The sequence below is a fragment of the Petromyzon marinus genome, assembly GCF_048934315.1.
Source record: "Petromyzon marinus isolate PM22_M1 ecotype Great Lakes invasive population chromosome 80 unlocalized genomic scaffold, UKy_Petmar_22M1.pri1.0 chr80_unloc.3, whole genome shotgun sequence".
NCBI lineage: Eukaryota > Metazoa > Chordata > Hyperoartia > Petromyzontiformes > Petromyzontidae > Petromyzon > Petromyzon marinus.
In genome coordinates, this window is record NW_027422631.1 from 318937 (window position 1) to 346558 (window position 27622).

The 27622-nt window shown below is 54.2% G+C and overlaps 1 protein-coding gene across 1 annotated transcript; it reads right to left on the bottom strand.

The window, feature by feature from the left end:
* LOC116958705 (V-type proton ATPase subunit E 1) lies at positions 1-27276 on the bottom strand. The gene is made up of 9 exons (XM_076058905.1): positions 27055-27276; positions 21105-21170; positions 19494-19603; positions 14678-14744; positions 13106-13195; positions 10483-10551; positions 9189-9283; positions 7448-7535; positions 1-1130 (listed from the first exon to the last, which is right to left on the bottom strand). The coding sequence occupies exons 1-9, from the start codon at positions 27085-27087 to the stop codon at positions 1068-1070; spliced, it is 681 nt and encodes a 226-aa protein (XP_075915020.1). The 5' UTR covers positions 27088-27276; the 3' UTR covers positions 1-1067.
* Between the last annotated feature and the right edge of the window lie 346 nt (positions 27277-27622).

The window sequence follows — 27622 nt, forward strand, 5'->3', positions numbered from 1 at the left end:
GATGCAGAGAGACCGAGACGGTGAGACACGGTGAGAGATGGGGAGACAGAGACACGGAGAGACGCACTTTGCTCCAGTGAACAGGATCATCACGACCACCACCATTACACCATCAATGTAAAATCTTGTAGATTGAAAACTCGTTTTTTTTAGAGCTGCTTGCTGTTGTGTGTTTAGATTGTCGTCCTTTCAGCCGTCCACACCTCCGATTAGCGCGGTTGGCTATGTTACGGCAGTGGTGCGAAAGAAGTTCAAACACACACACACACACGCACACACGTACACACACATGTACACACACACGTACACACACATGTACACACACACGTACACACACACGTACACACACACACGTACACACGTACACACACACACGTACACACACACACGGACACACACGTACACACACACACGTACACACACACACGGACACACACGTACACACACACACGTACACACACACACAGGGGCCAACCCTCATCCCCTCACTGTCTCAGGTCTCTCTGGTCACAATCACGTGACCCTCAATGAGTCGAATCCTCTGGGTGGTGGTGGTGGTGGGGAGGGAGGGGGAGAGAGAAAGGAGGGAGGGAGGATGGAGAGGGGGTAGAGAGAGAGAGGGGGCAGAGAGGTAAGGTAGGGAAATGGGGGAGGGAGAGTGGGGAGATTTGGAGAGTGGGGAGATTTGGAGCGTGGGGAGATTTGGAGAGTGGGGAGATTTGGAGAGTGGGGAGATTTGGAGAGTGGGGAGATTTGGAGAGTGGGGAGATTTGGAGCGTGGGGAGATTTGGAGAGTGGGGAGATTTGGAGAGTGGGGAGAGTGGGGAGATTTGGAGAGTGGGGAGATTTGGAGAGTGGGGAGATTTGGAGAGTGGGGAGATTTGGAGAGTGGGGAGAGTGGGGAGATTTGGAGAGTGGGGAGATTTGGAGAGTGGGGAGATTTGGAGAGTGGGGAGATTTGGAGAGTGGGGAGAGTGGGGAGATTTGGAGAGTGGGGAGATTTGGAGAGTGGGGAGATTTGGAGAGTGGGGAGATTTGGAGCTCTCTCCACTAGGGGAATGTGCTGCTCAGTCCAGGAACTTGCGGTTGGGGTTTGGTCCAAAGAGGGAGACCCGGATCTCTGGCAACATCTGTGACGCAAGATTCGGCATCATCATCAGCAGTGTCGTCATCATCATCAACATCAGCAGTGTCGTCATCATCATCAGCAGCAGTGTCGTCGTCATCACCATCATCAGCAGTGTCGTCATTATCATCATCATGAGTATCATCAGCAGCAGTCATCATCATCGGCAGCATTCATCATCAGTAGCATCATCAGTAGTCATCATCATCACCAGTGTCATCATCAGCAGCCAGGGGCGGAGCCAGGATTTTGACTTTGGTGGGGGGGGGGAAGGCTGACTCCACTGTTCATGTTCTCCCAATGGGCGCCACAAATTAATAAATGAACCCCGGGGGGGGGGGGTCCCGTAAAAATCAGGTCAACAACAACAATAATAATCTTCTTTGGTTCTTTCCATAAAGTCACGTAGAATGAGAATAAAATAATAAATTGATAAAATAAAATAACACAATAATATTCTCACGACGTTTCGGCCACAACACAAGCGGCCTTCATCAGGTGAAGGGGGCGAGACTGTCTGGTAGGACAGCGCTGGAGAGAGCCACGTTCAGATCACGGCTTTTAAGCTGTGTGAGAGGAACAAAGAGCCTTGACAAAGGAATTAGCATAAAATTTAGCATTGAAATGGCTGAATGATTAGCTTGTGACTGGTCACAGAAATAGCTATGTTAAAAGTTAAAGCATACACATCCGCAGAGGCACCCATTGTTAAAAGGAATTAGCATAGAATTTAGCATTGAAATAGCTAAGTTAAGGCATACACATCCGCAGAGGCACCCCTTGACAATGGAATTAGCATAGAATTTAGCATTGAAATGGCTGAGTGATTCGCTTGTAACTGCTACAGAAATAGCTACGTTGAAGTCAGAGCATACACATTCACCGAGGCACTTAGTACAAATCAAACAGGAGAATTTAGCATTGAAATAACTAGGCGAATTTAGCATTGAAATAACTGAGTGATTTGCTAGTGACTGGTCACAGAAATTACTACACATCTGAGCTATTCACAGTACTATATAGTGAACCAATAAAAACTAAAATATAAATTACCTTCATGTTATCAATAAACTCTATATTCTCCAATCAGCTAAGCTACCAACCATAAGTCGTTATATATCACAATGCTATATGGCGAAAAAATGGGTGGATTCTTACCCTCAAATTTCCGCACCACGGATAGCTACGGGCCCCGTTCAGACGGACGAGTTCGTCCATGGTCGGAACAAAGGAGGGGGAGAGAGACAGCTGCGAGGCCCTAGTATACTCCATGTTGTAAACCATACCATTAACCGTGGTGTGAGAGGTATTAAGAGGCAATGCTGGCGAAAGAGCTGCGGTCTGAAGGTCATCGTAAAATTACAATTAAGAACAGAAATGATTTAACACATCTTTCCAGTGGTTACCAAGCCTGAATCCATCTTCTCGGTTGAAATTGTCTCTGTGCTTGTATATGTGAGGCCATTCACATATACAAGCACAGAGAAAATTTCAACCGAGAAGATGGATTCAGGCTTAGTAACCACTGGAAAGATGTGTTAAATCATTTCTGTTCTTAATTAATTGTAATTTTACGATGACCTTCAGACCGCAGCTCTTTCGCCAGCATTGCCTCTTAATACCTCTCACACCACGGTTAATGGTATGGTTTACAACATGGAGTATACTAGGGCCTCGCAGCTGTCTCTCTCCCCCTCCTCTGTTCCGACCATGGACGAACTCGTCCGTCTGAACGGGGCCCGTAGCTATCCGTGGTGCGGAAATTTGAGGGTAAGAATCCACCCATTTTTTCGCCATATAGCATTGTGATATATAACGACTTATGGTTGGTAGCTTAGCTGATTGGAGAATATAGCGTTTATTGATAACATGAAGGTAATTTATATTTTAGTTTTTATTGGTTCACTATATAGTACTGTGAATAGCTCAGATGTGTAGTAATTTCTGTGACCAGTCACTAGCAAATCACTCAGTTATTTCAATGCTAAATTCGCCTAGTTATTTCAATGCTAAATTCTCCTGTTTGATTTGTACTAAGTGCCTCGGTGAATGTGTATGCTCTGACTTCAACGTAGCTATTTCTGTAGCAGTTACAAGCGAATCACTCAGCCATTTCAATGCTAAATTCTATGCTAATTCCATTGTCAAGGGGTGCCTCTGCGGATGTGTATGCCTTAACTTAGCTATTTCAATGCTAAATTCTATGCTAATTCCTTTTAACAATGGGTGCCTCTGCGGATGTGTATGCTTTAACTTTTAACATAGCTATTTCTGTGACCAGTCACAAGCTAATCATTCAGCCATTTCAATGCTAAATTTTATGCTAATTCCTTTGTCAAGGCTCTTTGTTCCTCTCACACAGCTTAAAAGCCGTGATCTGAACGTGGCTCTCTCACTCCAGCGCTGTCCTACCAGACAGTCTCGCCCCCTTCACCTGATGAAGGCCGCTTGTGTTGTGGCCGAAACGTCGTGAGAATATTATTGTGTTATTTTATTTTATCAATTTATTATTTTATTCTCATTCTACGTGGTGGTGACTTTACCGAAAGAACCAAAGAAGATTAATCATTGCAGTCACGAAAGCTTTAAATCGGAACAATAATAATAATAATTATTATTGTTTTTCTCAGCCCGCCCCACTCCGCGATACCGACAGCAACGCGCCGCCACGCCCAGACCCGGCACCGACAAGTGCCGGCAGCGGCGGGCGGCGATCGGCACGACGGGCGCCGCCGCCCCCGCCGCCCAAACGCGAGCCCCCCCCCCCAAAGGGTGGTGAATTTGAACGTGTTTGTGTAATTTTTTAAACTTTTTTTTTTTAACGAAACTCAGCGTCCCCCCGGAGTAGCTCTCGACGAGGCCGACCGACTGACGCTGGTTTTGTTGTCGGCAAGGCGACGGAGGCTCGTGTCTCCGCGCGGTTATTCCCACCCCGGGGGAAGCGATGGTGGCCCCCGGGGTAACCGCCGATTGCTTCAAATGTATGAAACTCATTTTATTGGATTTGAACGCAAAGCTTATTAATGGGTCGGAGCCGCCGATGTGGCTGATGAGTTAGATAGGCTGCCGCTGCTCAAGCAGCACAAGGTGACATCACGAGGTGACATCACGAGGTGACATCACGAGGTGACATCACGAAGTGACAGCACAAGGTGACAGCACAAGGTGACATCACGACGTGACATCACAAGGTGACATCACAAGGTGGCAACACAAGGTGACATCACAAGGTGACATCACAAGGTGACATCACAAGATGACATCACAAGGTGGCAACACAAGGTGACATCACGAGGTGACATCATGAGGTGCCATCACAAGGTGACAGCACAAGGTGACATCACAAGGTGACATCACGAGGTGGCAACACGAGGTGACATCACAAGGTGACATCACAAGGTGACATCACGAGGTGACATCACGAGGTGACATCACGAGGTGACATCACAAGGTGGCAACACAAGGTGACATCACAAGGTGACATCACAAGGTGACATCACAAGATGACATCACAAGGTGACATCACAAGGTGACATCACGAGGTGATATCACGAGGTGACATCACGAGGTGACATCACAAGGTGACATCACAAGGTGGCAGCACAAGGTGACACCACAAGGTGACATCACAAGATGACATCACAAGGTGGCAACACAAGGTGACATCACAAGGTGACATCACAAGGTGACATCACAAGGTGACATCACAAGATGACATCACAAGGTGGCAACACAAGGTGACATCACAAGGTGACATCACAAGATGACATCACAAGGTGGCAACACAAGGTGGCATCACAAGCTGACATCACAAGGTGACATCACAAGGTGACATCACAAGGTGACACCACAAGGTGGCAGCACAAGGTGACATCTCAAGGTGACATCACAAGGTGACATCACGAGGTGACATCACGAGGTAGCATCACGAGGTGATATCACAAGGTGACATCACGAGGTGACATCACGAGGTGACATCACAAGGTGACATCACAAGGTGACATCACAAGGTGACATCACAAGATGACATCACAAGGTGACATCACAAGGTGACAGCACAAGGTGACATCACAAGGTGACATCATGAGGTGACATCACAAGGTGACATCACAAGGTGGTAACACAAGGTGACATCACAAGGTGACATCACAAGGTGACATCACGAGGTGGCAGCACGAGGTGACATCACGAGGTGACATCACAAGGTGACATCACAAGGTGACATCACAAGGTGACATCACAAGGTGACATCACAAGGTGACATCACAAGGTGACAACACGAGGTGACATCACGAGGTGACATCACGAGGTGACAGCACAAGGTGACATCACAAGGTGACATCACAAGGTGACAGCACAAGGTGACATCACAAGGTGGCAGCACAAGGTGACAACACAAAGTGACATCACAAGGTGACATCACAAGATGACATCACAAGGTGGAAACACAAGGTGACATCACAAGGTGACATCACGAGGTGGCAGCACGAGGTGACATCACGAGGTGACATCACAAGGTGACATCACAAGGTGGCAGCACAAGGTGACATCACAAGGTGACAGCACAAGGTGACATCACAAGGTGACATCACAAGGTGACAGCACAAGGTGACATCACAAGGTGACAGCACAAGGTGACATCACGAGGTGACATCACAAGGTGGCAACACAAGGTCACATCACAAGGTGACATCACAAGCTGACATCACAAGGTGACATCACAAGGTGACATCACAAGGTGACATCACAAGCTGACATCACAAGGTGACATCACAAGGTGACATCACAAGGTGGCAGCCTGCAGCATTTTGCAGCAGCCGGATATCCGGTCATCCCGATTACCGACTTTCACAAAATTTCAGGGGGGCTGGGCCCCCCCCCAGCCCCCCCTATGGCTCCGCCCCTATCAGCAGCAGCAGTCATCATCATCATCAGTAATCATCATCAGCAGCATTTTCATCATCAGCAGCAGTGTCATCATCATCAGTGTCTTCATCATCAGCAGCAGTGTCATCATCATCATCAGTAGTCATCATCATCAGTAGCATTTTCATCATCATCAGCAGCAGTGTCATTATCATCAGTGTCATCATCATCAGTGCCATCATCATCAGCAGCAATCATCATCATCAGTCGCATCATCAGTAGTCACCGTCGTCATCATCATCAACAGTAGCATTTTCATCATCAGCAGCAGTGTCATCATCATCATCAGCAGCAGTGTCATCATCATCATCATCGGCATCACCAGCAGTGTCATCATCATATCATCAGTAGCATCAGCAGCATCGGGAATGGGTGAGCGTGAGTGGGAGTGAGTGCACTGGTAGGTGAGTGGGTGGGTGGGTGAGTGAGTGGGTGGGTGAGTGAGCGATTGAACGGCATGAGTGAGTGTATGGCGGATGAGAGTGATTGGGTGAGTGGACGGGTGAACGGGTGAGTGGACGGGTGAACGAGCGAGTGAATGGGTGAGCGTGAGTGGGAGAGAGTGGGCGAGCTAACGCATGAGTGAGTGGGTGAGTGTGTGAGTGTATGGTGGATGTGAGTAGGTAGGTGAGCTGGTAGGCGAGTGTGTGGGTAGGTGAGTGGGTAGGTGAGTAGGTTGGTGAGCTGGTAGGCGAGTGTGTGGGTAGGTGAGTGGGTAGGTGAGTAGGTTGGTGAGCTGGTAGGCGAGCGTGTGTGTGGGTAGGTGAGTAGGTAGGTGAGTGGGTAGATGAGTAGCTTGGTGAGTAGGTGAGTAGGCAGGCGAGTGTGTGTGTGGGTGAGTAGCTAGGTGAGTGAGTAGCTAGGTGAGTGAGTGGGTAGGTGAGTGGGCAGGTGACTGGGTAGGTGAGTGGGTAGGTGAGTGGGCAGCTGAGTGGGTAGGTGAGTGCACAGGTGAGTGGGTAGGTGAGTGGGTAGGTGAGTGTACAGGTGAGTGGGTAGGTGAGTGGGTAGGTGAGTGAGTGGGTAGGTGAGTGGGCAGGTGAGTGGGTAGGTGAGTGGGCAGGTGAGTGGGTAGGTGAGTGCGCAGGTGACTGGGTAGGTGAGTGGGTGAGTGGGCAGCTGAGTGGGTAGGTGAGTGCACAGGTGAGTGGGTAGGTGAGTGGGTAGGTGAGTGTACAGGTGAGTGGATAGGTGAGTGGGTAGGTGAGTGGGTAGGTGAGTGGGTAGGTGAGTGGGTAGGTGAGTGGGTAGGTGAGTGGGCAGGTGAGTGGGCAGGTGAGTGGGTAGGTGAGTGCGCAGGTGAGTGGGTAGGTGAGTGGGTAAGTGAGTGAGCAGGTGAGTGGGTAGGTGAGTGGGCAGGTGAGTGGGTAGGTGAGTGGGTAGCTGAGCGCTGACCTGCTGAGCCATGAGTTCCAGCCGACTCTCTAGGGTGTTGGAGCACTTGATCTTACCATCCTGACTGAACACCTCCACTCCCCCAGACCTACACAAAGACAAAGATCCCCCATATAGCCTTAACAGACTGTAGGGGCAAGTGCTGTTAGCGAGCACCTATGAAGGCCGGAACGGTACACGAGGGGGTGGGTGGCCAGCACCACGCCCGACCGCCTTTGTCTCCCTAGTGGCGATGTTTACACACCGCACCAGGTGCTCATTTGAGGCCGAGTCGACCTAGGGGAGACCCGGGACCGGTTCAGATAATCGTCACTGGTGTTGGCCGTCAGCGGGAATCGAACCCGGGTCACCAGGTTCATAGCGCAGCGTAGCGCTAACAGCTACACCACCGCTACCCACAGAGCTACACACACACGCACACACACACGCACACACACACGCACACACACCGATACGCACGCACACACACACACAGACACGCACACAAACAGATACACACAAAGCAAAGAGCCCCCGTATAGCCTTTAATAGACCGTTGTTAGCGAGCGGCACCTATGAAGGCTCAAGGGAAATGTGGCACACGAGGGGGTGGGTGGCCAGAACCACGCCCGACCGCCTTTATCTCCCTAGTGGCGATGTTTTTACACACCGCACCAGGTACTCATTTGAGGCTGAGTCGACCTAGGGGAGGCCCAGGACCGGTTCAGATAATCATCACTGGTGTTGGCCGTGAGCGGGAATCGAACCCGGGTCGCCAGGTTCATAGCGCAGCGCGCTAACAGCTACACTACCACTCCCCACACACACGCGCGTTAACACACGCACACACGTGTACACACACACACGTGTACACACACACACACGCGTACACACACACGTGTACACACACACACGCGTGTACACAAACACATGGGTACACACACACACATGGGTACACACACACACACACACGCGTACACACACACACGCGCGCGTACACACACACACGCGCGCGTACACACATACACGCGCGCGTACACACATACACGCGCGCGTACACACACACACGCGCGTACACACGCGCGTACACACACACACACGCGTACACACACACACACGTACACACACACACACGTACACACACACACACGTGTACACACACACACGTGTACACACACACACGTGTACACACACACACGTGTACACACACACACACGCGTACACACACACACGCGTACACACACACACACACGTGTACACACACACGCGCGTACACACACACGCGCGTACACACACACGCGCGTCCACACACACACACGCGTACACACACACACACGCGTACACACACACACACGCGTACACACACACGTGTACACACACACACGTGTACACACACACACACGTGTACACACACACACACGCGTACACACACACGTGTACACACACACACACGTGTACACACACACACGTGTACACACACACACACGCGTACACACACACACGCGTACACACACACACACGTGTACACACACACACGTGTACACACACACACGTGTACACACACACACGTGTACACACACACGTGTACACACACACACACACGTGTACACACACACACACACACGTGTACACACACACACACACACGTGTACACACACGTGTACACACACACACACGTGTACACACACACACACGTGTACACACACACGTGTACACACACACGTGTACACACACACGTGTACACACACACACACGTGCGTACACTTCAGGAGGCAGGAAGACCGTCTCGTCCACGCGAGCGTCCAGATCTTTCTTGGTGACGTCACGGTACGTGGGCAGCACCGTCTGCACCGCAGCCTGCATCACCAACATCACCACCGTCATCACCCTCGTCACCATCACCAACATCACCACCGTCATCACCGTCGTCACCATCACCAACATCACCACCATCACCAACGTCACCACCGTCACCACCACCATCACCATCACCAACATCATCACCATCACCACCGTCATCACCGTCATCACCACCGTCACCATCACCAACATCACCACCGTCACCATCACCAACGTCACCCCCGTCACCACCACCACCACCATCACCACCATCACCACCACTATCACCACCATCATCACCACCATCATCACCACCATCACCACCATCATCACCAACCATCACCACCATCACCACCGCCATCACCACCACCATCACCACCATCACCACCATCACCACCACCACCACCACCATCACCACCAACACCACCAACATCACCACCGTCATCACCGTCATCACCACCATCACCACCATCACCACCGTCACCATCACCAACATCACCACCGTCACCACCATAAACACCGTCACCACTATCGTCACCACCACTGATGATGGTTGTGATATTGATGACGGTAGTGATGGTGGTGGTGATTTTGATGATGACGGTAGTGATAGTGGTGGTGATTTTGATGATGGTGGTGATGTTGATGGTGGTAATGATGGTGGTGGTGATGTTGATGATGTTGGTGATGGTGGTGATGATGGTGGTGATGGTGGTGATGATGGTGGTAATGACGACAGTGATGGTGGTGATGATGGTGGTGATGGTGGTGATGTTGATGACGGTAGTGATGGTGATTTTGATGATGGTAGTGATGTTGATGATGGTGGTGATGTTGATGATGGTAATGATGATGGTGGTGATGATGATGGTGGTGATGATGATGATGGTGATGTTGGTGATGGTGATGATGGTAGTGATGACGGTGGTGATGGTGGTAATGACGACGGTGATGGTGGTGATGATGGTGATGATGGTGGTGATGGTGGTGGTGATGTTGATGATGGTGGTGATGTTGATGGTGGTGACGACGGTGACGGTGGTGATGGTGGTGATGGTGGTGATGGTGATGTTGATGATGGTGGTGATGGTGGTAATGACGACGGTGATGGTGGTGATGATGGTGATGATGGTGATGATGGTGGTGATGGTGGTGGTGATGGTGATGATGGTGGTGATGGTGGTGATGTTGGTGACGTTGCTGGGTGGTGGCGTCACCTTAACCATGGCCACGTCCACCTTACGGCACCGGATAATCACCACGGGCTCTAGCAGCTGGTACAGACCCTGCAACAACATCAACAACAACATCACCACCATCACCATCACCACCACCACCACAACCACCATCGCCATGACTCTGTGTCTCTGTGAGTGCGTGTCTCTCCGTGCGAGTCTCTGTGTGAGTGCGTGTCTCTGTGTGAGTCTGTGTGCGTGTCTCTGTGTGTCTCTATATGAGTGCGTGTCTCTGTGTGTGTCTGTCAGACTGCCCTACATAACATCATAACAACAGTCTGGACCACTGGACGGGTTCCGCAGGATTGGAAGAATGCTCTGGTGGTCCCCCTCTTTAAGAAGGGGGACCGCACAGACTGTAACAACTACAGGGGCATCTCACTCCTCAGTGTGCCGGGAAAGGTCCTGGCAAGGATTATTCAACATCGCCTTGCCAGGCACGCTGAGGAGAGGCTTGCGGAGCCCCAATGCGGTTTCAGGAAAGGGCGGTCCTGCACAGATGCCATATTTTCTGTCCAGCCTGCTACAGCAGAGGTGTAGGGAATTCCAACAAGACCTACATCTCTGCTTTATTCACGTGGTCAAGGCCTATGATACCATCAGTTGGCGTAGGCTCTGGGTTGTTCTTCGTGCTTTTGGAGTCCCTGACGATCTGCTCACTATCATTAAGGACCTTCATGATGGTGAGCGGGCCCAGGTAAAACTACGTGGCCGGGAGTCAGAGCCATTCCCTGTACACCTTGGTGTGCGACAGGGATGTCCTCTGGCTCCCACATTATTTAACATCTATTTTGACCACGAAGTTCGTGAAGCCTTCAATAGCTGTACCGGGGGAATCTCCATTTGGTACAGATATAATGGGAGGCTGATCGATGCCCGGGTGCGGTCAAGGGATGGCTCATTATTGGTCAACCACGTTATGTATGCCGATGATTTGGTAATTGCTGCTCATTCAGAGGAGGAGTTGGAGACGCTGCTGCTGAAACTGGAGCGTGCCACTAAGAGGTGGGGCCTTACCATTAGCCCCACCAAAACTAATGAAACATCTTCGCCGGTTAGAAACATTTAGGCTGGCCTGCCTACAATTCATTCTGGGTTTAACCCGGCTGGATTGTGTGAGGAGCTCACAAATCCTCTAAAGATCTGGGCAAAGTCCCATCGGTGAGCTCCTCCGGCAGGCAAGGCTGCGTTGGCTGGGTCATGTAGCCCGCATGCCCAGCCACCTCATGCCTAAACAGCTTTTGTTTGTCCGAATAGAGGGGGTTAAACGGGCACGTCACGGGCTAGAGAAAAGATGGAGTGACGTGATACAGGAGGACGTGGAGCTGAGTGGACTTGCCGATGACTGGTACCAGCGGTGTCAAGATCGGCCTCTGTGGAGGAGGCTCGTGAAGGACGCTACTGGGCAGTTGGAGGTAGTCGCCCTCCGGCAGAGGAGCGACGCTCACAACAACGAGCGGAGCACCGGGTGGCTAAAGCACAGCAGGTTGGCACAGTAGGGGGCACAGGTGGTGCATCAGCCAGTCATCTCAGTCAGTCGACCCGTGGCACCTGGGTCTGCCCCGTGACCTCCTGCCAGCGGGCGTTCGACACTCCACGTGGCCTCAATGTGCACATGGCCTGGCACAAGCGTCGTGGTGACGTCACCCCCACTAAGTGGCGAATGGCGGTTGTTGTTGTTGTTGTCTGTGTGCGTGTCTCTGTGTGTGTCTGTGTGTGTGTCTATGTGTGTGTGTCTCTGTGTCTCTCTTCGTGCGTGTCTCTGTGTGTGTCTCTCTCCCTGTGTGTCTCTCTGCGCGTGTCTCTCTCTCCCTGTGTCTCTCTCTCTCTCCGTGCGTGTGTCTTTGTGTGTCTCTCCCTGTGTGTCTCTCTCTGTGTGTGTGTCTCTCCGTGTGTGTCTCTCTCTCTCCGTGTGTGTCTCTCTCTCTCCGTGTGTGTCTCTCTCTCTCTCCGTGTGTGTCTCTCTCTCTGTGTGTCTCTCGCTGTGCGTGTCTCTCTCTCTGTGTGTCTCTCTCTCTCTCTCTGTGTCTCTCTGTGTCTCTCTCTCTCTGTGTCTCTCTCTGTGTGTGTCTCTCTCTCTCTGTGTTTCTCTCTCTCTATGTGTCTCTCTCTTTGTGTCTCTCTCTCTCTGTGTGTCTCTCTCTCTCTGTGTATTTCTCTCTGTGTGTCTCTCTCTTTGTGTCTCTCTCTCTCTGTGTCTCTCTCTCTCAGTATGTCTCTCTCTCTCTGTGTCTCTCTCCGTGTCTCTCTCTGTGTGTCTCTCTGTGTCTCTCTCTCTGTGTCTCGCTCTCTGTGTGTGTCTCTCTCTCTGTGTCTCTCTCTCTCTGTGTCTCTCTCTTTGTGTATCTCTCTGTGTGTGTGTGTGTCTCTCTCTCTCTCTGTGTGTCTCTCTCTGTGTGTGTCTCTCTCTGTGTGTGTCTCTCTGTGTGTGTGTCTCTCTCTCTCTCTGTGTCTCTCTCTCTCCGTGCGTCTCTCTCTCTCCGTGTCTCTCTCTCTCCGTGCGTGTGTCTCTCTCTCTCTGTGTCTCTCTCTCTGTGTCTCTCTCTGTGTCTCTCTCTCTCTGTGTCTCTCTCTCTCTCTGTGTCTGTCTCCGTGCGTGCGTCACCTGCAGCAGGAGACCGTCCAGCAGTGCCTGGTAGCGCGCTTGGTTCTTGGTGACCTCCGCCTGCCGGCGTCGCCCCTCACTCAGCAGCTCCTGCACACACGGCCGGGGGGCGGAGGGGGGGGGGGCGGAGGGGGGGGGGCGGAGGGGGGGGCGTTGACCCAGAATCAATCGTGGTTTATTCGTGGGGAGTTCGGTCCGCGTGGATATCGAGGTCGCGTAAGCCCCGCCGACACCACCCGACAAGGCCCCATCAGCAAGAGGGCCCCCCCCCCAAGCAGCAAGAGGGCCCCCCCCGCCCCCCCCGCCCCCCCCCGCCCCACCGTGTCACGTCAACGGAGCGCGCCAACTGGTTACTGGCACGGCGCTAGCCACAGCATCACGTGCGGTGTAAACGTTGCGGATTGGCTCTCCAACACACCCGGTGCTGGGACCAGTGACGAATTGGCCACGTTCTGTTCAAGTGGCAAACCTCGCCGATTGGCTATGTCGGGTGGTGGCGGGTTTAGCGATACGCACGCCAATATGTTTACACGCGATCTAACCACGCGAAAAAAAAAAAAACGATAAATCACGGACGATATTGCCTGCGGAAGCCTGCGTGTTATAATTACCACCGTCACCACCGTCACCGTCACCACTGTCACCACCGTCACCACCGTCACCACCGTCACCACCGTCACCATGACCATCACCACTGTCACCACCACTGTCACCATCACCACCGTCACCATGACCACCACCACTATCACCACAGTCACCACCGTCACCACCGTCACTACCGTCACCACCGTCACCACCGTCACCATAACTACCACCGTCACCACCGTCACCATGACCACCGTCACCGTCACCATGACTACCACCACTGTCACCACCGTCACCATGACCACCACCACCATTACCACCGTCAATCACCACCACCGTCACCATGACGACCACCACCACCGTCAACATGACCACCACCATCACCATGACCACCACCACCACCGTCACCACCACCACCACCACTGTCACCACCGTCACCACCGTCGTCACCACCGTCACCACCACCGTCACCACCACCGTCACCGTCACCATGACCACCACCATCACCACCGTCACCATGACCACCACCACCGTCACCACCGTCACCACCGTCACCACCACCGTCACCACCACCGTCACCACCATCACCATGACCACCACCGTCACCATGACCACCACCGTCACCATGACCACCACCACCACCACCACCGCCACCACCACCACCACCACCGTCACCACCGTCACCACCACCGTCACCACCACCGTCACCGTCACCATGACCACTACCACCACCGTCACCATGACCACCACCACCACCGTCACCACCACCACCGTCACCACAACCACCACCGTCACCATGACCACCACCGTCACCACCGTCACCATGACCACCACCACCACCACCACCACCGTCACCATGACCATGACCACCACCACCGTCACCACCACCACCACCACCGTCACCACCACCACCATGACCACCACCGTCACCACCACCACCATGACCACCACCGTCACCACCGTCACCATGACTACCACCACCGTCACCTGCACGAGGTCCTCGCGAGCTCGGAGCACCTTGAGCCGGGCCTGGTTCATCAGGTTCGACATCTGTCTGTGGACGGGGGATTTGGGGGTGGGGGGGAGATAGAGGGAGTGGGGGGTGGGAGGGAGGGAGGGAGGGAGGGAGAGGGGGTAGAGAAAAAAGAGAGAGGATAAGAGATGAGAGGGGGAGAGGGAGAGAGGGGAGAGTGAGTGGAGGAGAGAGGGGGGAGAGAGGGGGGGAGTGAGAGTGAGAGGGGGAGAGAGAGCGGGAGGGATGCGGGGGAGAGGAGAGGGAGGGTGAGAGAGAAGAGAGAAAGACAGAGAGTGAGACAGAGACTCAGAATCAGAATGTGTATACTGCAGGAAGAATCCGATGAGCTATGAAGCTCTTTGTTCACAGAATATCCAGAAGAGGGCACGGGGTCAGAGCCACAAACGACGCTGCACACAACCACGACAGTGGAGGGACGGTAAAGCGAATCACCGTAAGATACAAGCGCACACACATTAACAACATTTGTTTTTATTCTATCATCGTGTGGGGAGATGGGGGGGAGACAGAGAGAGCGAGCGACAAGGGCTGCGTGCAGATGCAGCACTTGCCGTAGTTTAAAAACATAAAAACATAAAAAAGAGCGAGGGAGAGAGAGGGACATGGAGTAGGAAGAGAGGGGGTAGAGAGAGAGGGAAGGGGTAAGGAGAGCAGAGCTAGAAATATTGTTAAATCTTTCATTTAAAAAGGGGGGGGGGGGTTTGCATGAAGAAAAGCATTCAAAAAAACGAAATGTCGCTCTCTCTCCCACTCTCTCTCTCTCCCCCACATTCTGTCTCGCTCCCTCTCGCTTTTCTTTATAACTACGACAAGCGCTGCATCTGCACGCAGCCCTTCCCGCGGTCAAACGGCCTCCGACGGGGCAGCTCACAATCTGCACACGCACAGAGCTCTCTACCGTCGCCTGCCACCGAGCACACGGCCCTCCTCCGGCGCCCACCGCTCCTTGTAGGCCGGCACGGCGTGGGTCAGCCGCGCACGGCGGAACTCCGGCCCACCACCACACCCTGGCTCCGACCGGAGCGCGGGAGATGCCCCAGGCTGCCGGCCGGACGTTGCCCCTCCAGGGCCACCTTCCTCGCCCTGTACATGGCGAGGCTTTGGCGTGGCCGAAGAGCAACGTTGACCGGCCCCCTGAAGATGTTGGGGTCCGTCGCCCTTCGGGTATCCGAAGATGAGGACCGTCGGGGAGAAGCGGAGGCTGAACCTCAGGAGGATGTTTCTCAGGACCTTGAACGCAGCGAGTTCCAGGCTCTCGCGCTCCACTTATCGGCGAGCCACCGTCTCCGCTTTACCGCGGAACCGGCAACTCCGGGGACGTGTCGGTGAAGCGCGCCGGGGAGGCGTCGGCGGTGACGGTGCCGTGGGCGATGCTCCGGCTGAAGGTCGCCGATGCGGTCGTACGTCGGGCTGGAGTGGAGTTGCCTCCAGCGAGGCCTCTCCGGAGAGACGCAGGGCTAGGGGCTTGTCCTTGTGGCTCCTCCTCGGGGTGTCCTGTTGGTGGAACCGGACCATGTAGGAGTAGACCACCTTCCTCTTGACGTTAGCGAAGGTCATCCTCTGGCAGGTCTCCCGGCCGGCACGGGTCGCGATCCGCCTTCGTTTGTCGGCATTGGCGACGCAGCGGCACGACGGAGAGCTCCGGTGGAGGGGGACCGAGAGGGGCCTCGTCATCCCCGACGCCGATGGGGGGCGGGGGGGGGGGGGGCGTTCTCCCCATCGCTGCCGCTGAGAAGGCCCCCCTTGGCTTCGGGCCAGGATCCGGGCGGCCACCCGGAGCGACTGCAGCCCCCCCCGCTGTCTTTGCGGCCCACGTCTGCCGGTCCGAGCCACCGGACCTCCGCGCTTCAGGCTCCGCCAGATCTCCCGTCCTGGCGAGCCGCGCGTTGGCGAGGCGCCTCTCCGTGCCTGGGGTGGCGGCGGTGGCGGATGGCAGCGCTTTGTCCGCGGGGGTTCCCGAGGATCGCTTCGAAGACCAGATCCTCGGCCGACCGCGGCCGGTTCGGCCTCCTGACGGCGAGGGAGCCCCGCGTCCTCCGCAGGGACGCTCCCTGTAGAAGGGTGGCAGCTTGCCCCAGTGGGAGGCCCTGCAGGTCCACGTAGAATAGTCGCTTGGAGCACTGCAGACCCCCCCCCCCAGCTGTTTCAGATGGAAGGAGGCCGTGATGCTCCAGGCCCGGTGCAGGGGCGGCATGGTGGCGCGGGAACTTTCAGCGCGGCCTTGCGGTCGGAAGGTGGCCGGCCGACTCCGCACGCGCACACAGGCCCGTGACCGCCCCCTCGTCCGGTGGCAGGGCTCAGGACCCCGCCCCGCGACCTCGGTGACCTCCGCCCGACCGGAAGAAGTCGAGGGCTCGCTTCTGAAGCGCGTCGACGAGGCTCATGGCGGGGGAGGGGGGGGGGTGCAGGGAGAAGGGGTCGGTGCCCCGGCATGGAGGTGTCACCGGCTGGGTTCACCGCCAACGTCTTCGTCCTGAAGGCGAGGAGCTTGCGCGGGCGACCCCCGGGTGCCCGGCCGCTCCTTCGCCTTCTCCTCCGGCTCGACCCGGTTCCTCCGCGGTGGTTCCCCCTCCGGTCCGAGGAACACCCACCAGGTGGCTGCGGCAGCGACACTGTGCTCCAATCGGTGGCTTCTGCCTCCTCGGGACGATCGCTCACGTCCCACGCTCCAACCAGCACTCGTGCAGCAGGGCGACATCATCCAGGGAGCGCAGGATGAGGACCAACTTCCTTGGACTGGCCGCATTTTGAGGCCGTTCCCCGGCCTAACGCCGGCGGTGAAACTGGACCATAACGAACGAGGCTCCCCTGTGTCCCTCTATTGTCGGCCAATCAGTTTCAAAGACAACGCATGTAACATTATTATTATTATCGGAGCCACGTTTGTTTCCATGTTTTGCCACAGACTCACAGACACCCACAGAGACCCATACTCATAGAGGCCGACAGAGACTTATAGAGACCTATAGACCCATACTCACAGACTCCCACAGAGACCCATACTCATAGAGGCCGATAGAGACTTATAGAGACCTATAGACCCATACTCACAGACTCACAGACACCCACAGAGACCCATACTCATAGAGGCCGATAGATACTTATAAGAGACCTATGGACCCATACTCACAGACACCCACAGAGACCCATACTCATAGAGGCCGATAGAGACTTATAGAGACCTATAGACCCATACTCACAGACTCACACACACCCACAGAGACCCATACTCATAGAGGCCGATAGAGACTTATAGAGACCTTTACTCAGAGACCCACACTCATAGATACCCACAAAGACCCAGACCCATACTCACAGACTCACAGACACCCACAGAGACCCATACTCATAGAGGCCGATAGAGACTTATAGAGACCTATAGACCCATACTCACAGACTCACAGACACCCACAGAGACCCATACTCATAGAGGCTGATAGAGACTTATAGAGACCTATAGACCCATACTCATAGACTCACAGACACCCACAGAGACCCATACTCATAGAGACCCAGTTATAGAGACCCACAGAGAGCCATACTCAGATACCCACAGAGACCCATAAACCCATACTCAGAGACCCTTACTCATTGAGACCCACAGAGACCCATACTCAAAGAAACCCATACTCTGAGACCTACAGACACCCACAGAGACCCATACTCATTGAGACCCAGTTATAGAGACCCACAGAGAGCCATACTCAGATACCCACAGAGACCCATAGACCCATACTCAGAGACCCTTTTCTCATTGAGACCCACAGAGACCCATACTCAAAGAAACCCATACTCTGAGACCTACAGACACCCACAGAGACCCTTACTCATTGAGACCCACAGAGACCCATACTCAAAGAAACCCATACTCTGAGACCTACAGACACCCACAGAGACCCTTACTCATTGAGACCCACAGAGACCCATACTCAAAGAAACCCATACTCTGAGACCTACAGACACCCACAGAGACCCACAGTTTACACCACTTCCTCCCTACGGTCTGCCTGGGAGAGAGCTGTGGCCTTTGTGAGACTGGAAACCACCTCCACCACCTCCACCACCACCTCCACCACCTCCACCACCTCCACCTGCACCACCTCCACCTGCACCAGCACCACCAGCACCAGCACCACCAGCGCCACCAGCACCACCAGCACCACCAGCGTCACCAGCACCACCACCACCATCACCACCAGCACCACCACCACCACCACCTCCACCACCACCTCCACCACCTCCACCTGCACCAGCACCACCAGCACCAGCACCACCAGCACCACCAGCGTCACCAGCGCCACCAGCACCACCATCACCACCAGCACCACCACCACCAGCACCACCAGCACCACCAGCACCACCACCAGCACCACCACCAGCACCACCACCAGCACCACCACCAGCACCAGCACCAGCACCACCAGCACCACCAGCACCACCACCAGCACCACCACCAGCACCACCACCACCAGCACTACCAGCACCACCACCAGCACCACCAGCGCCACCACCACCACCGTCACCGTCACCACCACCGCCAGCACCACCATCACCACCAGCACCACCATCATCACCACCAGCACCACCAACACCACCACCACCACCAGCACCACCAGCACTACCAGCACCACCACCACCACCACCATCACCACCATCACCACCAGCACCACCACCAGCACCACCACCACCAGCACCACCACCATCACCACCATCACCACCAGCACCACCACCACCATCACCACCATCACCGCCACCACCACCACTCACATCTTCTTCTGCTGGTCGATCTGCTTCTCCTTCTTCTCGTAGTGCTCCATGATCTTGAGGCGCTGAGTCTGCACTAGGCGGCCCTTCTCAATGTTGAACTCCTCCTCCGCCTGGACAAGACAGAGAGGGACAGGGACAGAGACAAAGGTCCCCCGGGTAGCCTTGCAACAAACGGGAGGGAGGAGCAGGGAGAGAGCGAGGGTGGGAGGCAGGAAGAGGGAGGAAGGGGCAAGGAAAGGAGGGAGGAAGGAGGGAAGATGAGGAGGGAGGGAGGGAGTTGTAGCGCAGGGAGTGAGTTTCAGCGCAGGGAGTGAGTGTCAGTGCAGGGAGTGTCAGCGTAGGGAGTGTCAGCGCAGGGAGTGAGTGTCAGTGCAGGGAATGAGTTTCAGTGCAGGGAGTGTCAGCGCAGGGAGTGTCAGCACAGGGAGTGAGTTTCAGTGCAGGGAGTTTCAGCACAGGGAGTGTCAGTGCAGGGAGTGAGTTTCAGCACAGGGCGTTTCAGTGCAGGGAGTGAGTTTCAGCTCAGGGAGTGAGTGTCAGTGCAGGGAGTGAGTTTCAGTGCAGGGAGTGTCAGCACAGGGAGGGAGTGTCAGTGCAGGGAGTGTCAGTGTAGGGAGTGAGTTTCAGCGCAGGGAGTGTCAGCGTAGGGAGTGAGTGTCAGCGCAGGGAGTGTCAGCGTAGGGAGTGAGTGTCAGCACAGGGAGTGAGTGTCAGTGCAGGGAGTGAGTTTCAGTGCAGGGAGTGTCAGTGCAGGGAGTGAGTTTCAGCGCAGGGAGTGAGTGTCAGCGCAGGGAGTGAGTGTCAGCTCAGGGAGTGTCAGCACAGGGAGTTTCAGTGCAGGGAGTTTCAGCACAGGGAGTGAGTGTCAGTGCAGGGAGTGAGTTTCAGTGCAGGGAATGAGTTTCAGCGCAGGGAGTGTCAGCGCAGGGAGTGTCAGCGCAGGGAGTGTCAGCACAGGGAGTGAGTTTCAGCACAGGGAGTTTCAGCACAGGGAGTGTCAGTGCAGGGAGTGAGTTTCAGCACAGGGAGTGAGTTTCAGCGCAGGGCGTTTCAGTGCAGGGAGTGAGTTTCAGCTCAGGGAGTGAGTGTCAGTGCAGGGAGTAAGTTTAAGCACAGGGAGTGAGTGTCAGCGCAGGGAGTGAGTGTCAGTGCAGGGAGTGAGTTTCAGCGTAGGGAGTGAGTTTCAGTGCAGGGAGTGTCAGCGTAGGGAGTGTCAGCGCAGGGAGTGTCCGCGTAGGGAGTGTCAGCACAGGGAGTGAGTGTCAGTGCAGGGAGTGAGTTTCAGTGCAGGGAGTGTCAGTGCAGGGAGTGAGTTTCAGTGCAGGGAGTGTCAGTGCAGGGAGTGAGTGTCAGCGCAGGGAGGGAGTGTCAGTGCAGAGAGTGTCAGTGCAGGGAGTGTCAGCGCAGGGAGTGTCAGCGTAGGGAGTGTCAGCGCAGGGTGGGAGTGTCAGCGCAGGGAGTGTCAGCGTAGGGAGTGAGTGTCAGTGCAGGGAGTGTCAGCGCAGGGAGGGAGAATCAGTGCAGGGAGTGAGTGTCAGCGCAGGGAGTGAGTGTCAGCGCAGGGAGGGAGTTTCAGTGCAGGGAGGGAGTTTCAGCACAGGGAGGGCTCACCTTAGCGTCGATCTCCTCCGCTTTCTCGTTGGCCTCTTGCTCGATGAAAGCCATCATGTGCTTTATCTGCCCACAACAAAGACAAAGATCCCCACTGTAGAACTCAACACTCACTCATCCACTGATTAACCCACTGACTCACCCACTCACTCACCCATCCACTGACTCACAAACTCACTCACCCACTCACATATGCAATGACTCACACATGCACTGTCTCAATCACCCACTCAGCCACTCACCCACACCACTGACTCACACACTCACCCACCCACTGAGTCACACACTCACCCACTCAGCCACTCACCCACCCACTGAGTCACACACTCACCCACTCAGCCACTCACACACCCATTGAGTCACACACCGACCCACTGACTCACACACTCACTCAGCCACTCACCCACCCACTGACTCACACACTCACTCAGCCACTCACCCACCCACTCAGTCACACACTCACCCACTCAGCCACTCACACACCCATTGAGTCACACACTCACCCACTGACTCACACACTCACTCAGCCACTCACCCACCCACTGAGTCACACACTCACCCACTCGCACACCCACTGAGTCACACACTCACCCACTGACTCACACACACTCAGCCACTCACCCACCCACTCAATCACACACCCACTGACTCACACACTCACTCAGCCACTCACCCACCCACTCAGTCACACACTCACCCACTCAGCCACTCACACACCCATTGAGTCACACACTCACCCACTGACTCACACACTCACTCAGCCACTCACCCACCCACTGACTCACACACTCACCCACTCACCCACCCACTGAGTCACACACTCACCCACTGACTCACACACTCACTCAGCCACTCACCCACCCACACTCACCCACTGACTCACACACTCACTCAGCCACTCACCCACCCACTGAGTCACACACTCACCCACTCAGCCACTCACCCACCCACTCAATCACACACTCACTGACTCACACACTCACTCACCCATCCACTGACTCACACACTCACCCACTCAGTCACTCGCACACCCACTGAGTCACACACTCACCCACTGACTCACACACTCACTCAGCCACTCACCCACCCACTGAGTCACACACTCACTCACACAGTCACTCACCCACCCACTCAATCACACACTCACTGACTCACGCACTCAGCCGCTCACCCATCCACTCACTGACCCACCCACTCACTCACCCATCCACTAACTCACGCACTCAGCCACACACTCACCCACTGACTCACACACCCACTCAGCCACTCACCCACCCACTGACTCACACACTCACTCAGCCACTCACCCACCCACTGAGTCACACACACACTCACTCAGCCACTCACCCACCCACTTACTCACACACTGACCCACTGACTCACACACTCACCCACTGAGTCACACACTCACCCACTCAGCCACTCACCCACCCACTCACTCACCCATCCACTAACTCACTCACTACACCCCAAGACTCTCGTATGGGCTTCACAGACTGTTGGGGCAAGTGTTGCTAGCTAACAGCAGCGCCATTAAGGCTACCGGCACTGTGGCACACGAGGGGGTGGGGTGGCCAGCACCACGCCCGGCCGCCTTTGTCTCCCCAGTGGCGATGTTTACTACACAAACCGCTACACCGGGTGCTCATTTGAGGCCGAGTCGACCTAGGGGACGAGTGCCCAGGACCTGTTCGGATGATCCTGACCGGTGTTGATGGTGGCCGTGAGCGCGCTAACCGCCGTGCCACCGCTCCCCGGCACCCCGTGTCGTACTCTGCGCTCATTACAAAAACACTATTACAGTATTCGTAATATCTCCTCGAACCGCCAATGACCCGTGAATTTGTGAATTTATCGCTCAACTAGAAATGGGCGAGCCGACCTTACTTGACGCCTCCCTTCTGGAAGTCGTGTCATTTCCACGGCGTTTTAGTTTTAGTTCGGCAAATGCACACACACACAGAAACAAAAACGGCGTGGACCCCGTTTCAACATTCAGCGCCTTCAAGAGCGGCGTGCGAGTTTGGAGCGTGGGGAGGGGGGAGAGAGGGGTGGGAGAGAGGGGGGGGGAGCACGCGCCCGTCACGTGACTTGTTTGCGTTCACATCCGGTTTCAATTCTCCCCCCCCCCCCCGATCACGTGAGACGACAACGACTTCCGATTTCAAGACACCACCACCGGCTTGTGTGGTGGTGGTGGCATGAGGCTTTGACGACACAACAACCACTACCACAACCACCACAACCACCACCACCACAACCACCACCACAACCACCACCACAACCACCAACACAACCAACACCACCACCACCGGCTTGCGTGGTGGTGGTGGCATGAGGCTTTGACGACACAACAACCACTACCACAACCACCACAACCAACACCACCACAACCACCACAACCACCAATACAACCAACACCACCACCACCACCGGCTTGCGTGGTGGTGGCATGAGCTTTGACGACACAACAACCAACACCACCACCACAAACCACCACCTTTTATTCCCACGCCACACGGTGGTGGTGGCGGTGGTGGTGGCGGCGTTGTAATGAACGCGAATTTGTACTACGTACGGCGAGAAAGAATACCAACGTAGTGTTACATTCATTCAACATATATGGTACACAAGTACAAAAGCTCCCCACCAGGTAGCCTCTAACATGCTGTAGGGGGCAAGTACTGTCAGTAGCAAGTGGCACCTCGCCCCACACACAGAGACAAAGGTTCCCCAGGTAGCCTCTAACAGGGTGTAGGGGCAAGTGCTGTCAGTGGCAAGTGGAACCTCGCCCCACACACAGAGACAAAGGTTCCCCAGGTAGCCTCTAACAGGGTGTATGGGCAAGTGCTGTCAGTGGCAAGTGGAACCTCGCCCCACACACAGAGACAAAGGATCCCACCAGGTAGCCTCTAACAGGGTGTAGGGGCAAGTGCTGTTAGTAGTAAGTGGCACCTCGACCCACACAGAGACAAAGGATCCCACCAGGTAGCCTCTAACAGGCTGCAGGGGCAAGTGCTGTTAGCAAACGGGTAGCAGCAGCGTCTATAAATGCCGGGAGGAGGCCCAGGAGCGGTGTTGGCGCGGTTAGAAGCGCTAACCACGACTACTCCATCGCTCGCCAACCATACGTAGTACAGTCTAGCATACGTAGTACAGTGCAACATACGTAGTACAGTGCAACATACGTAGTACAGTGCAACATACGTAGTACAGTGCAACATACGTAGTACAGTCCAACATACGTAGTACAGTCCAACATACGTAGTACAGTCCAACATACGTCCAAAATGCAGATTTGTAAATGTTGTGGATTTGCTCTCCAACACACAACTGGTGTAGTGCTACACTATACACTACTATACACTACACTATACACTACACTACTATAGACTACTATACACTACACTATACTACTACACTACTATAGACTACACTATACACTACGCTACTATACACTATAAACTACTATACACGACACTGCTATACACTACTATACACTACACTACTATACACTACATTACTATAGACTACTATAGACTACATTATACACTACACTATACTACTACACTACTATAGACTACACTATACACTACACTACTATACACTATAAACTACTATACACGACACTGCTATACACTACTATACACTACTATACACTACACTACTATACACTACACTACTATAGACTACTATACACTACACTATACACTACACTATACTACTACACTACTATAGACTACACTATACACTACACTACTATACACTATAAACTACTATACACGACACTGCTATACACTACTATACACTACTATACACTACACTACTATACACTACACTACTATACACTACACTACTATAGACTACTATACACTACACTATACTACTATAGACTACACTATACACTACACTACTATACACCACTAATACACTACACTACTATACACTATACACTACACACTACTATACACTACAATACTATACACTACACTACTATACACTACTAAACACTACACTACTATACACTACTAAACACTACACTACTATACACTACACTACTATACACTATAAACTACTATACACTATTAAACACTATACACTACTAAACACTATACACTACTATACAGTACACACTACTACACACTACTCACTACTATACACTACAATACTATACACTACTATACACTACACACTACTATACGCTACTAAACACTAGAGACCCATAGAGACTCATAGAGACCCATAGATACACACAGAGACCCACAGAGACCTTTAGAATTACAGACTCATAGAACCAGACGCTCATACTCAGAGAGACCCAAACGAATCTATTTTTATTTGACCAGGTAAGGTCCCAATGAGCTCCTGTGTAGCTATTTAATACGAAGCCCTGAACCTGGCCATCGACAGCTCAATTCAGTGGCTGGTATTATCATCAATTAATAGCAGCGTGCCAAATCCTGTATACCAGGCGAGGTAGTCAACATCTCCCAGCCACTGTGGTGTCAGGTTGGAACCCACGACCTCCTGTACACCAGGCGAGGTAGTCAACATCTCCCAGCCACTGTGGGTGTCAGGGGTCGGGATCGAACCCACGACTTCCTGTAGACCAGGCGAGGTAGTCAACATCTCATAGCCACCGTGGGTGTCAGGGGTCGGGATCGAACCCACGACCTCCTGTATAGCAGGCGAGGTAGTCAACATCTCCCAGCCACTGGGGTGTCAGGATGGAACCCACGACCTCCTGTATACCGGGCGAGGTAGTCAACATCTCCCAGCCACTGTGGGTGTCAGGATGGAACCCACGACCTCCTGTATACCGGGCGAGGTAGTCAACATCTCCCAGCCACTGTGGGTGTCAGGGGTCGGGATGGAACCCACGACCTCCTGTATACCAGGCGAGGTAGTCAACATCTCCCAGCCACTGTGGGTGTCAGGGGTCGGGATGGAACCCACGACCTCCTGTATACCGGGCGAGGTAGTCAACATCTCCCAGCCACTGTGGGTGTCAGGATGGAACCCACGACCTCCTGTATACCGGGCGAGGTAGCCAACATCTCCCAGCCACTGTGGGTGTCAGGATGGAACCCACGACCTCCTGTATACCGAGCGAGGTAGTCAACATCTCCCAGCCACTGTGGGTGTCAGGATGGAACCCACGACCTCCTGTATACCGGGCGAGGTAGTCAACATCTCCCAGCCACTGTGGGTGTCAGGATGGAACCCACGACCTCCTGTATACCGGGCGAGGTAGTCAACATCTCCCAGCCACTGTGGGTGTCAGGATGGAACCCACGACCTCCTGTATACCGGGCGAGGTAGTCAACATCTCCCAGCCACTGTGGGTGTCAGGATGGAACCCACGACCTCCTGTATACCGGGCGAGGTAGTCAACATCTCCCAGCCACTGTGGGTGTCAGGGGTCGGGATGGAACCCACGACCTCCTGTATATCGGGCGAGGTAGTCAACATCTCCCAGCCACTGTGGGTGTCAGGGGTCGGGATGGAACCCACGACCTCCTGTATACCGGGCGAGGTAGTCAACATCTCCCAGCCACTGTGGGTGTCAGGCTGGAACCCACGACCTCCTGTATACCGGGCGAGGTAGTCAACATCTCCCAGCCACTGTGGGTGTCAGGATGGAACCCACGACCTCCTGTATACCGAGCGAGGTAGTCAACATCTCCCAGCCACTGTGGGTGTCAGGATGGAACCCACGACCTCCTGTATACCGGGCGAGGAAGTCAACATCTCCCAGCCACTGTGGGTGTCAGGATGGAACCCACGACCTCCTGTATACCGGGCGAGGTAGTCAACATCTCCCAGCCACTGTGGGTGTCAGGATGGAACCCACGACCTCCTGTACACCGGGCGAGGTAGTCAACATCTCCTAGCCACTGCGGCCCGCGATGCTCCCTCCCGACTGCCCCATCTGGCTCGCTACCCTCACCTGCTTCTGAACGTCCGCATCGCTGAGCGCCATCTCGCCGAACAAGAAACAAAAACAGGAAGGAGGAAAGGCGAATGTGACAATGGGAGTTGATGATTTAATTAGCGTGGATTTTAAAATTAAAAATTTAAAAATAATTGTTGCGATTCTCCCTCAGCCCCAGAGCCTTGCGTCGCGCGCTCTGCCCTCAGCCGAATGGGAGTTGGTGTGGGGGTGGGGCAGAAGGGGGGGAGGGACTACAGCGGGGGGGGGGATAATGGCGCTCTCTGATTGGCTCAACGCGCCGAGTGGGTGGGGAGGGGTGGAGGGGGGGGGATGATACGGGCTCTCTTGATTGGTTCAACGCGCTGAGTTGCAGAGTGTACGGAGGGATGGGTGTGAGGGGGGAAGAGGGGTGCGGGGGGGGTAATACGGGTCTCTGATTGGCTCAACGCGTCGAGTGGGTGGGGTGAGGGGTGGAGGGAGGGGATAATGCGGCTCTCTGATTGGGCTCTCAGCGTGCCGAGTGGGGGAGTTTTGAAGAGTGGAGGGGAGGGGGCAGGGCGGGATGATGTGGCTCTCTGATTGG